The sequence below is a fragment of the Haliotis rufescens genome, unplaced genomic scaffold, assembly GCF_023055435.1.
Source record: "Haliotis rufescens isolate VD_foot unplaced genomic scaffold, xgHalRufe1.0.p SCAF_28, whole genome shotgun sequence".
In the NCBI taxonomy this organism is placed as follows: domain Eukaryota; kingdom Metazoa; phylum Mollusca; class Gastropoda; order Lepetellida; family Haliotidae; genus Haliotis; species Haliotis rufescens.
In genome coordinates, this window is record NW_025963979.1 from 4,948,090 (window position 1) to 4,965,742 (window position 17,653).

General features: G+C 40.8%; 1 protein-coding gene across 2 annotated transcripts in view; it reads left to right on the forward strand.

Moving 5' to 3' along the window:
• Positions 1-17,653, forward strand: part of LOC124139612 (cGMP-dependent protein kinase 1-like) — a 143,411-nt gene that overhangs the window by 91,800 nt on the left and 33,958 nt on the right. Inside the window, exons 10-12 of one of the 2 annotated variants that reach the window (XM_046506830.2) lie at positions 6,858-6,935; positions 8,684-8,758; positions 15,283-15,415. In XM_046506830.2, the coding sequence (XP_046362786.1) occupies positions 6,858-6,935; positions 8,684-8,758; positions 15,283-15,415 (286 nt within the window). The remainder of the gene's footprint in view (positions 1-6,857; positions 6,936-8,683; positions 8,759-15,282; positions 15,416-17,653) is intronic. The other variant, XM_046506839.2, reaches the window with a different exon arrangement.

The following is a 17,653-nucleotide window of genomic DNA, read 5'->3' on the forward strand; positions in this document are numbered from 1 at the left end:
TGTCCTGTCTTATAGTAGATTGTGAGTAAGTATACACTGTCCTGTCTTATAGTAGATTGTGAGTAAGTATACACCGTCCTGTCTTATAGTAGATCAAGAGTAAGTATACACCGTCCTGTCTTATAGTAGATCGAGAGTAAGTATACACCGTCCTGTCTTATAGTTGATCGAGAGTAAGTATACACTGTCCTGTCTTATAGTAGATCAAGAGTAAGTATACACCGTCCTGTCTTACTGTAGATCGAGAGTAAGTATACACCGTCCTGTCTTATAGTAGATCGAGAGTAAGTATACACCGTCCTGTCTTATAGTAGATTGTGAGTAAGTATACACCGTCCTGTCTTATAGTAGATCGAGAGTAAGTATACACCGTCCTGTCTTATAGTAGATTGTGAGTAAGTATACACCGTCCTGTCTTATAGTAGATCGAGAGTAAGTATACACCGTCCTGTCTTATAGTAGATCGAGAGTAAGTATACACCGTCCTGTCTTACTGTAGATCGAGAGTAAGTATACACCGTCCTGTCTTATAGTAGATCGAGAGTAAGTATACACCGTCCTGTCTTATAGTAGATTGTGAGTAAGTATACACCGTCCTGTCTTATAGTAGATCGAGAGTAAGTATACACCGTCCTGTCTTATAGTAGATCGAGAGTAAGTATACACCGTCCTGTCTTATAGTAGATCGAGAGTAAGTATACACCGTCCTGTCTTATAGTAGATCGAGAGTAAGTATACACCGTCCTGTCTTATAGTAGATCGAGAGTAAGTATACACCGTCCTGTCTTACTGTAGATCGAGAGTAAGTATACACCGTCCTGTCTTATAGTAGATCGAGAGTAAGTATACACCGTCCTGTCTTATAGTAGATTGTGAGTAAGTATACACCGTCCTGTCTTATAGTAGATTGTGAGTAAGTATACACCGTCCTGTCTTATAGTAGATCGAGAGTAATTATACACCGTCCTGTCTTATAGTAGATCGAGAGTAAGTATACACCGTCCTGTCTTATAGTAGATCGAGAGTAAGTATACACCGTCCTGTCTTATAGTAGATCGAGAGTAAGTCATGGTCATTATACACCGCGTACAAGAAGTAGTCATCTTCATGAGAAAGTGAGCTGGGTTGTACAATACTTACAGCAACACGCCAGTCATGTCATGGACAAGACACCAAGAATTGACTCAACCTAGTGTGTCCTGTGTGGGGAATCAAACCGGTTTTATTGTTGTGAAGAATGAACATGTAAAAGCTCAATGCTACTGTCAAACCCATCCAACAGAGTGTGTCACCTCTGTATGTTTGAAAATAGCAGGATACTTTTAAATGACAATGTGTATTTTTTTATCGGGTAATAATGTGAAAAATATTGGTTCAAATGGCCCTTGTTTAATGAAGCACCGACTGTTTGAAATCACCCACCCTCTTCACAGTGCCTTGTGCTAAAATTAATCCAGCAGACAGAGCTAAGCAGCTTAAAAACAATTCAGCAGGCTAAAGGTTAACAACTCAAATGGTTCAAATTTCACAATATTTCAGATTAATCCATGAGAAATCTAAGCATTTTCTATTGATATGTGATTAACTCTCATTGATTAACTCAATACTAGGCATGTGTCATGGCTGTGTCAAATGTGAAGGTCATTTGGGAAGGCTTTCACTCATGAACTAGTTTCTTTCAAAAAGTATTGGCAGTTTCACATGGAGACTTCATTTTGGGTACCCCACCTAAGTTCACAAAACATATGTGATTGGATGACCATGAAGGTTGGACCAATGTCACTCACTGTCAGCTGGGTTTGAAGCCAGCTTGTTTACAAGATATCTGGAGAATTAATGATTGGAATTTGATGAAACTTAATATACACAAACTCTAAGGTGGGTTCTTGATAATATCAAATTTTGGGTGATCTCCATGTAAGGTCACTAAAGGTCAAACTATCATGGTGCATGAAAATTCAATTTAATTCATGAAAAATCAAAATATTTTTCAGTCAGTTAAAAATGAACTCAAAGTATCTGACTCACCACCTGTCATGTATTTGTGTCAGATGTCAAGTTTGCTTGGAGGGTCATTCACTCATGAAATGACTGGTAAGCAGTTTCATTTGGAAAGTGTTTTTTTGTAAGGTTTGAAGACTGTTTATGTGTAATATGGCCGGTTTTCAACAAGTGATGGTCTCACATGTGATTGTAGATGTTGAAGGTCAAGGTCAGTCAGTGAGCAGTAGACGTCTCGAAAAGCTTGTGTATACACAATATAGTGAGCATTTATGATTAAAATTTCAGAAATCTTGTATACATGATCTCCAAGTGGTTCATTACTGAGATTGAAGGTCAATGTCATTAAAGAGGAAGTGATGTTGTTGAACCAGAAGTGCTTATGACTTGGTGATTATGGTAGCTGGAGGCATAGGGTTTACTGTTTCAGAGATGTACTGCATTGGCCATATGTTTTCACAAAAGGGTAGAGTTACTGAAGTGAAAGTGCTCATATCATAGCATAACATAGATGGAGGCATGAGAACTTTTAACTGAGAATTCTCTGTTTCAAAGTTCATTGGAAATGTGTTTTCTGAAGTTTGAAGTGATGTTATTAAACTGTAAGTGCATATACCTTTGTAATTAGGTAGTTTGAGGCATAAGCTTTTCTGCTTCAAAGTTTTCAAAGTTTTTCTGCAGAAAGATTTCTTAAACCCAACCTTGTCTTTTGAGTTGAAGGTATGTATGAGAGACAGTTGTACACTGTCACTGTTAACTCCATTCATCTCTGCCCATTCAAAGTCAATGTTTTTGTTTTTTTACAGTAGTACTGGGTTTTTCTAAATAAATTCATTTTTTGTCCTGTTTGGTATTCAAAACATGTTTTTTCATGTCAACCCCACCCTTCCAGATTAAAAACAGCCATTCACTTTTGCTTTGACATATGAGAATCAGTAACATATACCAAATTAATTCCATTTTGAATGGAAATGGCCTAGTAATGACCATAAGATGTTTCAGCTTTCAGTGCGGTTCAAAGTACAATGGTCAAATTAAGGCTAAAATTCAAAATATCGCGGGGGGAAAAACCCAGAACCTATATGTTGAGCCCCATTAGTAACAACACATATGCCAAATTTCATACCATCTTGAAAATGGCTGAGTAATGGCTCTAAATGGGATTTTCCATATTCCTGCCACGGTAGCCATATTGAAAATCAGATCTGAATCACCATGACATAGAGAATATTTTTATGATCCCTTAGAAGATGACGTACTGACATAAAGAATATGAAAACCTTGGACAAAGACATATTCACACCTCAATATGGATAAATATGTTCAATACTGCTCATTATTCTGAGCTGGAAGCTACTGAAATGGACACCTAGTGGTCTTCAGTTCTGAAATTCCATGACATTATTCTTGTCCTGTATTGTACAGAATCCTCCCAACTGCCAGTCTGTTTTGAAGCCATTCTTCATCTGTGATTGGTCTGTCATTGCTCTTGAAAGGGAAGCATCCCTTCCTCCCAACAAGTATCACATTAATCAAGTGCAGGAGAAATTGGTTTTATTGCATGCCTAGGAGACGTTCTCCCAGATCTGTTATAGATGTGAATGTGAGACTGCTCCCTAATGGTGGGAGCTGTGTGCATTGTTGGCGTAATCACAACAATGCATGCACTGAGTAAACCAACATCACAATAACATAATCAAGCCCTTCCTACGGAAACCAAATTTCATTCAAGCTTTTAACTCTTATTGAAATGGGTGTTTCCAACCTGAAGATTCTGGAACTCACAGCTCATAGCAGGAAATGGTTTATCAAAGTCTAATTCCATGTTGGCACTGCAACTTTTTCTCCCAAAGGAAATCAATATAAATTTCATCTCCAATTGGGCCATAAATGGCATTCATGGATCAGGACATGAAAGAAGGCTTCAAAACATTCACTCATATTCAGATATACACTCTGTAAAACGTAATGCAGTTAGCCTTTATAAACATGGCCGCTAAAAGGGTGTCATTGAGATGCTATGTGGCCTGCTGATGAACAAGTGCAAATCTATATAATACAATCCCAATTTCATGGCTAACATGAGCAGTATTTAATATGCATGTTTATATAGCAGCCATAACATTTCCAAGTCAAATGATGAGATTTGACCATGTACTTTCTGATCCGACGTCCACATGACCAAAGGGTTATCCACGTCAGCAAGCTGACAAAGTGAGGATGTCATCTATGGGATGACTCCACGCCCTGCTACATACTCCCACGTCAACAAAAGGCATGTCCAAGGCCGCATAGTAGGGTACTGAGACTTATTTTGCTCAAACTTAATTTGAACATGCTCAGCCCTACGTTGGGCCATGAAATGTCTGGAACCCAGGTAAGGATGTCATCTGAGGGATGACTCCGCACCCTGCTACACATGGGTGACGCTTGGGTAGGCTGCATGCAATTAAAGCATGCTGGTTTAGTGACAGCTAGTGTATAACTATCCAATCAGAAAGATGTATCATAAACTATTTTCACTTGCCACAGGAGATGACAGTGACCTCATACATGGTCAATGCAGTACAATTTAGAAACAGAAAAAAGCCTACACCACAAAGTACCACATTAAATTCTCTAAATGGCATATTTGCTCTGTAAACTTCTCCTCTGAAATTGATAGACTGAGGTATCTAAACTTTGTGTTATTTTTATTCTTCAGTAATTGTTTCGAAAATATATAATTCTGACATTAAATATCAATGTTGACAACACTGTTTTGTAAGTATCTCTCTTTGTTGACATTTTAACCTGTTGACTACATATTCAGGTGAGCTACAGTGCCATGGCACTATTTTTGGGGGCTTTTCCAGTTTCCACTTTTGAAAATCTGACTACTCATTTTTTGATACTAGGGTTGCTGAAATATTTCATTTTACAGTTAGTACAGTAACATTATCCAACAATCACTGGCAACAAGCATGGTGAAGTCTGATCAAGCTTGTCAGATTTCCCTTGTTAGTAATTTGAAGAAGTGTCCTGGTTAAATTGGCATCAAGAATGATATTACTAGCCAGGGAATACAAGCAGGCAGATATTACTGTATATTGTAAGACATCATGTGAGGATTCCTATTCTGAGACTGAACCTGTCCTCTGTCATCAGACACCTGCTGACATTGAATTAGCATGGCTTGTGCCGGCCACTGCTGTGTATGCCCATGTGAATGCAGCCTGTAATCACAGCAACCAGTGGGGCAGAGATGCAATCATCTCCATGCAGTCATCCAGCAGAGATGGTTATTACAGTCAGCGTGGAATCAAAACATAAAATTATCTTCTGTCTGATTTGGGAAACCTTACTACATTCGACATGCACACATCTACCCTGCGGGTCTAAAGCAGTGCACATCAATATGTCTGATGGTAACGTTCTTGCACAATGACTAATTATCCGATCCTGTCTCGGTGGAGGATTATGACAACACTGATTCTACGTGTTGTTACTCAAATTGATCATTCGATAACACTGCATAATGGACAATTGATCACAGAGACAAGGCCACTGCCTCAATATGCTCAGATCCTGATCAATACCCAGTGTTCAGTCAATACATGGCCATAGTGGCAGACAAATGTTTCCTGTGATAGATCAGTTATGATTAGCAGGAATTACACCAGATGAAAATGTGTATTTATTATTTTGGCATTATGATCAAAATCAAATAAATGATTGTGCAGGGTGTGCTGGGCTCTGATGAGGTGTGATGGTCAGGTTGCTGTACCACTCTGTGGTCGCTCTTGTGACATACAGAGCATCACTCACACCAGTCAGATAAGGCCAATATCTTTGTAGTTTGGAACAAATTCTAAGAGCCAGACTAATGTGTTTGTGGGACACAAAATTGAATGTATTTTGCCAAAAGGCTTTGTACAAAAGGAAACAAAGCTATTAACAAATGAGTATAGTCTATATTTTGGGGTTGTGACCCCAATACCTTACTGTTTTGTGGTCTGGAGTTAAAACAAAAAATATAATTTTTATTTCATACTTTTTAATATATAACATTTAAAAGTACACTTACATATTGATCAAGAACATCAGTTATTCTCATTATTCTTTTAGAAATGAACCACTGAATGCAATTTTCCAGATTATTGAGGTAAAAATATATGTTTATTTTGTGTTGACAAGTACATTTCAATCAAGTGACGTTTACTGCAAAAAGAGTCCAATTTGAGAAAAAACAGTGGCGTTTGGAGAATTTTCATGATATGTTATCTCTTCAACAACAATTAACAAGCTTGGGGACCCCACTGTTTTTATTCTATTGAGAATTCTAATTATCATTTCTTCGTTATCATTTTATGCATAGGATCTATCCTCAATGATCATTTTATTAATTGTTCTATTTTGAATGATTTGTCAAATATCTATGTTTTAGTAATCCATACTTTCATCATTTTGTACAAAACAGACAAAAAAAAGTTGTATGTAATGCATCTAGCGGACACTGAATGGTGACCATTTTGATCAGCATACATTTGACATAATTTCATACAGGAGTTTCTTTATCAAATGGTCAGGAGATAGCCCGGTGGGTGGAGGAGCATTTTCTTGTCATGCTCTGGACCAAGGTTCAATTTCCCACCTGGCAACTGTGTTCATCTGAGCGTTCTAGTTCCCCACCATGACATGGCTGGAATATTGCATAAAATCATCATCACTGATTTGATCAAATAAGTATGTGACAAGAAGCAACAACTCAATGTACAATGATATAGAAGTTGGTGTTTGTTGACATATAGAAATCGTCCATGTTTGTTTACCATGTAGAAGTGACTGTGTTTGAAGGTGCTCATCCTGTTCTGCAGGTCTTTCACCCAACTTATAGGTGACGTGAATGAACTGAAGAATCGGGACTATGGAGATGAAGCCCGCGGTGCTCAAAGGTGAGTCCCTCAACTCTTTCCTGTCTTCACTTTTCTTTTGCAGTTAAATGTTCACCCCTTCACAATGCTTTCATTTTGTCTCCAAGTGTTGTTGTGTCATTAAAAGGTGTGCAAGCATTTCACTTGAATATATGTGTTTGATGTTATATGACTACTTTTCTGCACAGTTTACACTTAATATAAACTCACCGAATCTGGCCCCTCCCCAACATACACCCCTCCTTCCTTTCCCAATCATACTCACCCCTCTAGCCCCTCCAATCACAGACACCCCTCCTTCCTCACCCAATCATACTGGCCCCTCCTCCACATACACCCCTCCTTCCTTTCCCAATCATACTAGCCCCTCTAGCCCCTCCCACCACTGACACCCCTCCTTCCTCACCCAATCATGCTGGCCCCTCCCCACATACACCCCTCCTTCCTCACCTAATCATACCTGCCTCTCCCACCGCATACACCCTCCTTCCTCACCCAATCATATGAGCCCCTCCCACAACAAACACTCCTCCTTCCTCACCCAAACATACCAGCCCCTCCCACCACATACACTCCTCCTTCCTCACCCAATCATATGAGCCCCTCCCACCACATACACTCCTCCTTCCTCACCCAAACATACCAGCCCCTCTCACCACATACACGCCTCCTTCCTCACCCAATCATACCAGCCCCTCCACCGCATACACCCTCCTTCCTCACCCAATCATACCTGCCCCTCCCACCACATACACTCCTCCTTCCTCACCCAATCATACCAGCCCCTCCACCGCATACACCCTCCTTCCTCACCCAATCATACCTGCCTCTCCCACCACATACAGCCTCCTTCCTCACCCAACATACCAGCCCCTCCACAACATACACTCCTCCTTCCTCACCCAATCATATGAGCCCCTCCCACCACATACACTCCTCCTTCCTCACCCAATCATACCTGCCCCTCTCACCACATACACGCCTCCTTCCTCACCCAATCATACCAGCCCCTCCACCGCATACACCCTCCTTCCTCACCCAATCATACCTGCCCCTCCCACCACATACACTCCTCCTTCCTCACCCAATCATACCAGCCCCTCCACCGCATACACCCTCCTTCCTCACCCAATCATACCTGCCTCTCCCACCACATACAGCCTCCTTCCTCACCCAACATACCAGCCCCTCCACAACATACACTCCTCCTTCCTCACCCAATCATATGAGCCCCTCCCACCACATACACTCCTCCTTCCTCACCCAAACATACCAGCCCCTCCCACCTCACTGAACCATGTTTACCCTTCCCACCTCTTTCCATATCCAATCAAAATAGCCCTTCCAACCTCCAACTCAACCCAAAGCCATCCCCAAATAACACCCACAGCCAACCCCAACCCCAACCCCAACCCCTTCCTCCCCTAATCATACAAGAAGTTGCAATTAACTCCAAGGCCCAGATTTCACAACATTGCCTTCAGTTTGAAGACAATATTGGCTAACAGTCTATCCATTCTTGATTATTCCAATCCCGCTTGTCTCCCTGTGACATTATCAGGAGGTCCAGGGATGGCCATCGTACTGCTCAATACACCAATCTTCCTTGATCACCTTCTGTCCTGTCTTGGCACAGCATCAGGAGATACAGACACACATGCCAGTCAAGTCTAGGACATTTGTCTTATTTCCAATTCCGTATACCATTGGTGAGTGTCCATCCACTCATGATCACTCCCAGTCTGATCTAATACTTTCCTGATCCTCAGGATTTCAAGCATCGCCAAGCCAATAAAAGAACATCAACGATCAGGTGTAGTTCGTATGGAGAAAGTTAACACAAAGTAATTCCTTGACATCTGTAGCTTGATTCTTGATCAGTAGAATGTCTTGGATGCCCTGCCTGTGGCTTGGGCTGCTCTCTCGCATGCTGCCTGACAGAGCTACCGGTAGTCATGACCTACACGGTTCCTGCAAACATTACCGATATTAGTCATCTCTTCATTTTGTGAATTCCTGTGGTTATTGCTTACTTGTAAAAGACTGCCTTTTGTAGGACACAATGAAAGGGGATTGAACTGTGCATGTAGTGTTCCCCTCAAAGGCTGCTCTCACGGCTGGTGAGCATGTGACAGGCAGGTTAAGACTCTTAGACCCGGCTAATGCTGCCCTTGATCTGCCTCCAACAAGGCGGCCCCTCTACATGCATGTGGTGTGGATTGACCTGACCTCCTGTAATCCTAGGTCTTAAATACATTAGTAGATGGTTCTGGATTCAGTGGACCTGACAGGTGTTCTACCTCTTCACCAGACTCCCCATTATTTATCTCTCCTGATCAAAGAACCTTATATGTAATGGCTTGATCTTCATGCACACTTGTATGTTTGGATTTACTCAGTATGACAGTTAATAACCACCATCTGTCTTGTCAGCTATAACAAGATCTGTTAGATTCTGACTTGTTACTGGAAGATGGCCTAGGATGTCTCTTATGCAATTAGCAAAGTCAGCCAATTAACAGTCACTCAATCAATTGTAGGCAGTGAGAAACAAATAAATGATAGGTAAATTTTGTAAATCCCAAATTGGACATGGTAGAACAAGGCAGCATTGCAGTTTAGAAAGTAAATTTTGACAAGTTAATTTATCTAGAGATTACAATGAAAGTGATGGATGGGATATGCCTAGCTAGATTTCTCTGTCATTTGTATTTTCAAAAGATGAAATCGAATAGGGCAATTATTTGACATGGCTATCACTCAGGTGGTTTGAAAGAGCATGGAAACTGAAAAGCTTGTTGATAAAAACTTTAACCAGTTAACATTATTTTGTCTCATAAATTGAAGTTCCCTGAAACTGTCACAGAAGCCATTTGTTTCATGAAGAATCCGTTGGCAGCTATACATCAAGCGAGTTATTCAAACTTTTCTTATTTCTTAATAGCACACTGCATAACTGTCCAGCACAGAGGCCTCTGTTACTTCCTCATGGAAGAAGCAGGTGGTCCCAGACTTCTGACTTATTAATGGTCTGCCGTGCTACTGTAGGGTGATGTTTTTCCCTGTGTCTTGCAGCGAGAGGGCAGCGCCCACAGGGTCTAGTCAGGCAACGCCACCAAAGGCAACTGGTGTACTTATAAAGACTCTGAAGTAAACATGAACTTTGGTAGCTAGTAGAAATATAGATCAACACATCTCAGTATGGACTGTTAGGTTCTTTTAGACAATATTGTAGAGTTGATTACTTACTTTAGATAGTATTCTTTTATATCTCTACTAAAACTAGTTTTGTTTCCTAATATTCAGGAGCCCTATGTCAATAGGGATGCCTATGGTTTAGTCTGAATTTGACAAACTGCGTTGCACTTTCATGCATTGTGAGGACATCTCAGGGATATCACATCAAGTATAGCTCCACCTTGAGGAAGTTGAACTGATGAGGTTTTGAGTGACCTTCATGGAGGTCAGGTCACTGAATGGTCATTTCTAAGGAAGTTCATCTTTGCATACACAACCAACCCTTGGTATTTTGGGACATTTCATTCACACTAGATTTTAATCATATTTGCATCTTTGTAATCAGTTTAATTAAGCAGAGAACATTTATTGTGTAAACGTTTGTGGTCATGACACAATCTATTATTGATGCATATGATTGTTTTTCATGTAACAGGCTGCAGACTTAGTGTATGTGGAACAATGTCAGTTGTCCCTGATGCAGATATGTCATGTTGCATGGATACATAACCTCACAATATGGTACTGGTACAAGAATTGCAGTGTGGGATTCTTCAGTAAATGATTAAACCTAGTGTATTCTTGAGAAGTTTAAGACACATCTCAGCTGTGTGCACTCTTTAAAATGTCAAAGCATTATGCTGTTGCATAAAAGTCATGTATAAAATTTCCCCATATATTAAAAATTTGATGAGCTTTGCTTTGCTGCAATGTGAGATGCACATTGTAAGGTAAGCTTGCTTGTTCTGTTGATGGATACCTGTATGGCAGTTACAACACACTCCTGTGATAGGCCAGGGCCTCAGTTACAACATGCTCCTGTGATAGGTCAGGGCCTCAGTTACAACACACTCCTATGATAGGCCAGGGCCTCAGTTACAACACACTCCTATGATAGGCCAGGGCCTCAGTTACAACACACTCCTATGATAGGCCAGGGCCTCAGTTACAACACACTCCTATGATAGGCCAGGGCCTCAGTTACAACATGCTCCTGTGATAGGTCAGGGCCTCAGTTACATCACGCTCCTGTCATAGGCCAGGGCCTCAGTTACAGCACACTCCTGTGATAGGTCAGGGCCTCAGTTACAGCACATGCCTGTGATAGGCCAGGGCCTCAGTTACAGCACACTCATGTCATAGGCCAAGGGTGCAGTTACAGCACACTCCTGTGATAAGCCAGGGCCTCAGTTACAGCATGCTCCTGTCATAGGTCAGGACTGCAGTTACAGCACATTCCTGTCATAGGTCAGGGCTGCTGTAACAGCATGCTCCTGTCATAGGCCAGGGCCTCAGTTACAGCAAGCTCCTGTGATAGGTCAGGGCCTCAGTTACAGCATGCTCCTGTCATAGGTCAGGGCTGCTGTTACAGCATGCTCCTGTCATAGGTCAGGGCTGCCGTTACAGCACACTCCTGTCATAGGTCAGGGCCTCAGTTACAGCAAGCTCCTGTCAAAGGTCACGTCCTCAGTTACAGCACTCTCTTGTGATGGGTCAGGGCCTCAGTTACAGCAAGCTCCTGTGATGGGTCAACAAAATGGATCAACAGCTTGGGTCAGCTTGGTCACTGTGTGCTGTAATATCGGACTTTTGAAAGGTTGATCACATTTGATATGATGACTATTGACTAGGGTAAGGCTAGGTTTTGTGTGGATCATGCTTTTCACACTGTTTACTTGAGTCATACTTAAGAATTTGAATTATATGGCGCTTTAAAAGGTTTTAGCTGGCTTTTGTGTTATGTCAAGAAAATTCAAGTCAATTTTTGAATGATCGTTTATGATGCAGACAGTAATCTGATTTGCCATCTTATATAATCAATGAAATGACATCCATCAAATACTATCTCTGTAAGTAGACGGCAATGTCACAACCATTTCTTAATTTAGGAAGGAATCTTATGTGTTAGGATATAAACAGTCAAGCTTGTGTATCTAATGAGCAGAGGTGAGTCAGGTTAAAGTACACAGACCATGTGTACCACTGTACCAGCGGACAGCCGGGACAGGCTTAATTGCAGGCAGCTTATTGATTGATGATTACAGACAGCCATGAACACACACTGATTGACTATTTCACAGTGAGGGCAGGTGTTGGGCCATCATTTAGCGACCATCAGTGACAGATCAATAGTTACCCTCAAGGGACTCGTTTTTGTTATAGTATAGTCATGGACCATGACATTTGTGTAGTATATCATCACAGACCATGACATTCATGTAGTATATCATCACAGACCATGACATTCATGTAGCATATCATCACAGACCATGACATTCATGTAGTATATCATCATGGACCATGACATTTATGCAGTATATCATCACAGACCATGACATTCATATTGCATATCATCATGGACCATGACATTCATGCAGTATATCATCACAGACCATGACATTCATATTGTATTTCATCATGAACCTTGACATTTAAGTAGTATATCATCATTGGCCATGACATCCATGCAGTATATCATCACAGACCATAACATTTATGTAGAATTTCATCACATACCATTACATTCATGTAGTATATCATCACAGACCATGACATTCATGTAGCATATCATCATGGACCATGACATTCATGTAATATATCATCATGGACCATGACATCCATGAAGTATATCATCATGGACCATAACATTCATGTAGTATATTATCATGGACCATGACATTCATGTAGTAAATCATCATGGACCATGACATCCATGAAGTATATCATCATGGACCATAACATTCATGTAGTATATTATCATGGACCATAACATCCATGTAGTAAATCATCATGGATCATGACATCCATGTAGTATATCATCATGGACCATAACATTCATGTAGTAAATCATCATGGACCATGACATTCATGTAGTAAATCATCATGGACCATGACACCCATGTAGTAAATCATCATGGACCATGACATCCATGTAGTAAACCATCATGGACCATGAGATCCATGTAGTAAATCATCATGGACCATGACATCCATGTAGTATATCATCATGGGCCATGACATTCACGTAGTATATCATCATGGACCATGACATCCATGTAGTAAATCATCATGGATCATGACATCCATGTAGTATATCATCATGGGCCATGACATTCATGTAATATATCATCATGGACCATGACATCCATGAAGTATATCATCATGGACCATAACATTCATGTAGTATATTATCATGGACCATGACATCCATGTAGTAAATCATCATGGACCATGACATCCATGTAGTAAATCATCATGGACCATGACATTCATGTAGTATATCATCATGGACCATGACATCCATGTAGTATATCATCATGGACCATGACATCCATGTAGTAAATCATCATGGACCATGACATCCATGTAGTATATCATCATGGGCCATGACATTCATGCAGTATATCATCACAGACCAAGACATTCGTGTAGTATTTCATCACAGACCATGGCATTCGTGTAGTATATCATCACAGACCATGACATTCATGTAGTATATCATCACAGACCATGACATTTATGCAGTATATCATCACAGACCACGACATTCATATTGTATATCATCATGGACCATGACATTTATGCAGTATATCATCACAGACCATGACATTCATATTGTATATCATCATGGACCATGACATTTATGCAGTATATCATCACAGACCATGACATTCATATTGTATATCATCATGGACCATGACATTTATGCAGTATATCATCATTGACCATGACATTCATATTGTATATCATCATGAACCTTGACATTTAAGTAGTATATCATCATTGGCCATGACATCCATGCAGTATATCATCACAGACCATGACATTCATATTGTATTTCATCATGGACCATGACATTCATGTAGTTTATCATCATTGACCATGACATTCATATTGTATATCATCATTGACCATGACATTTATGCAGTATATCATCACAGACCATGACATTCATATTGTATTTCATCATGAACCTTGACATTTAAGTAGTATGTTAGAACATAAAATCTGTGGAGTGAAGTAGAGTAGTGGCTACTACATAATTCCTAGCCGACAGATTCACTACCTTGCTCTCTGTAGCCTTCTGGTCCTCTGCTAACACAGATGATGGTGACTGTAGTCAGTGATTTCCATGGCTGTACATTATGTGTGTGTGTGTTGTAATACTGTACCCCTGTGAAGAAGGGACATGCTAACTGTCCCTGCTGTAGATTACGTGTGTGTGTGTTGTAATACTGTACCCCTGTGAGGAAGGGACATGCTAACTGTCCCTGCTGTAGATTACGTACGTGTGTGTTGTAATACTGTACCCCTGTGAGGGAGCAAGCACCTGCTAACTGTCCCTGCTGTAGATTATGTACGTGTGTGTTGTAATACTGTACCCCTGTGAGGGAGTAAGCACCTGCTAACTGTCCCTGCTGTAGATTACGTACGTGTGTGTTGTAATACTGTACCCCTGTGAGGGAGTAAGCACCTGCTAACTGTCCCTGCTGTAGATTACGTACGTGTGTGTTGTAATACTGTACCCCTGTGAGGGAGCAAGCACCTGCTAACTGTCCCTGCTGTAGATTATGTACGTGTGTGTTGTAATACTGTACCCCTGTGAGGGAGCAAGCACCTGCTAACTGTCCCTGCTGTAGATTACGTACGTGTGTGTTGTAATACTGTACCCCTGTGAGGGAGCAAGCACCTGCTAACTGTCCCTGCTGTAGATTACGTACGTGTGTGTTGTAATACTGTACCCCTGTGAGGGAGTAAGCACCTGCTAACTGTCCCTGCTGTAGATTACGTACGTGTGTGTTGTAATACTGTACCCCTGTGAGGGAGTAAGCACCTGCTAACTGTCCCTGCTGTAGATTACGTACGTGTGTGTTGTAATACTGTACCCCTGTGAGGGAGTAAGCACCTGCTAACTGTCCCTGCTGTAGATTACGTACGTGTGTGTTGTAATACTGTACCCCTGTGAGGGAGTAAGCACCTGCTAACTGTCCCTGCTGTAGATTATGTACGTGTGTGTTGTAATACTGTACCCCTGTGAGGGAGTAAGCACCTGCTAACTGTCCCTGCTGTAGATTATGTACGTGTGTGTTGACTCCATCTGCTAACCCTATGTACTTGCTATACATTACAGACAGAGCGGGACTGAGGCCTCACTACAGACGCTGCAGCAAGAGAAGGTGGATGCAGAATTCCGCCACGTCAAATTAGAAGATATTGACATCATAGCCACACTTGGCATGGGTGGATTTGGGCGTGTTGAATTGGTAAAGCTCTACTGTTAGCTTTTGGGGAGTAAATCTGGGGCTGGCTGTTTATGTGTGTATAAAAGGATAATCACGAGACTGGCACCTTGCAGAACGGTTGTACCACTGACCTACACTGGTCACATCTGTAGACACTGCACTCACCAGCCTCCGTACCACAATGGAACCATAGCTGCAGTTGCCTTTGAAGTGCAATCTATTGAACAAGTTCCCAGTTTGTCAAAGAAAGGTTCCCTGCGATATAGAATCAGCAGCCATCTTGTCTCACCTTTCGAGACGCCCACCTACAGTTTGTATCAGCAACTCAGTGTATTAATGTCCTAATCTGTGAGCCTTTAATCTGTTAGTGTATGGACTAAATAGCTGACCACTCGCTGACCCTTTCATTCCCACCATCATACAAGCTGCTGCATCCTGCCTTGAAGAAAATCAATTACTCAGCAGAAATTTAAACCGAAATGCTCTTAAGATATTCTTTAAAGCTTTTTAGTGGATTGATGGAAGTAAATCCACTGCACAGTTTTATGCTTAAGTGTAGTAATGATCCAACTCTTCTGGTGGTAATCTGATCAGCTTCACTTGAGTTGGGTACACCATGACAACTGTTGTATTTCTCTCGAGATATCAGTCAGGGGAACACGGTGGTCGACTCTTTGAATGAATGGAGCAGATTCACTGGCTAGTGTTTTGTCACAAGATTATTTATAGCTATAGACTTGCTAGACAATAGCCTAGAGACTCAGACCGGGTTCTTCATTGTTACAGTAATTGATTCAGGGACAAAACCAAGCTCGGGAATTGCTTACACATTATCAGTAAGTGATCTCTGTAATCAGGTCAATATACACTCTAATGGCATCATGGTTGGGAATCATGGACAAACGTGTAAACCAAATCTTCCATCAATGTGTTCAGTGGCCAATGTCATTGCACCAGCATCACATCTGGTTCCTTCTTAGCCTCTTAGGTGCCAGCTGTGTTTTTCAATATGATTTTTATGCATCCATGCTTACATCCTTGTGTGACTTAGAGTATTTATATATATAAGTAGTAGGTGGCGAAGTATTTGTTTTATACAAGGATGAGCACACGTTCAGATCCCTAATCTTACAGACATCAAAAGACATGTGGGGTTTTTTTAAAAGCCAACACAGTTTACCAGCATTCTAAATAACCATAGTCTTTGAAGACATGAGTTTTCTAGTAACCAACATTTTAATAGTAGCCAGTGTCTTTGTAGTAACATTATGTAACAGAATATAATAGTGACTAAACCCTTTCCATAATCATAAGAAATCTCTGCTGAAAGCTGTCTTTTGTACAATTTTAACTATACCATAAGCATGCATTTATAAATCAATATCAAACCGTGATGATACCAGGTGTTTGCAAAAAGGTGAGTGCCTCCTGCCCTAAGTCAGGTGGATAAATCACTGGAAGGAATTGGCTATTTTGCCATTCATTGAAAGATACCATATCGTGGATATATTTGAAACAATAGTTAAATTTGTTGGCCAAATTCCTGTGTTGTTGATTTTTCCAATCTGAGCAGAAATAAGGCGATGTTTCAGTATCTACCATCCAATGCCAAGTTGCTGTAGTATCTAGCAACCAATGCCATGTTTCAGTATCTAGCAACCAAAGCTATGTTTCAGTCTCTAGCAACCAATGCCATGTTTCAGTATCTAGCAACCAAAGCTATGTTTCGGTATCTAGCAACCAATGCCATGTTTCAGTATCTAGCACCCAATGCCTTGTTTCAGGATCTAGCAACCAATGCCATGTTTCAGTAGTATCTAGCAACCAAAGCTATGTTTCAGCAGTATCTAGCAACCAATGCCATGTTTTTAACTATCTAAGACAGGAGGTCATGTTCATGTAGTAGCTAACAGTCAATATAATTGTACAATGGTATCTAGCAGCCAAGGTCATTCCTCACCACCATTTTAGCAACATGTTACGAGGTGTTTCTTCTGTAGTGGTGATTTGAGAACATTTCCCCCACAGTATTGACTCATCTTAGCCATTAACATCCGCCTTGTGAAACGCCATCAGATAATGCTGGGGGTGATGCAGTTAGAGGAGATGAATTGATTCAGCTACTGCACATGAATTAGATGTGACAAGAACTTAAAAATAATCTACTTCTTATAACTGTTTCTATCCTTTTGAGAAAACACCAATACAGCTTGTGTTCATTTAGAGAAAAGTGCCAGTGCTTATATTTCCACTTCTCCC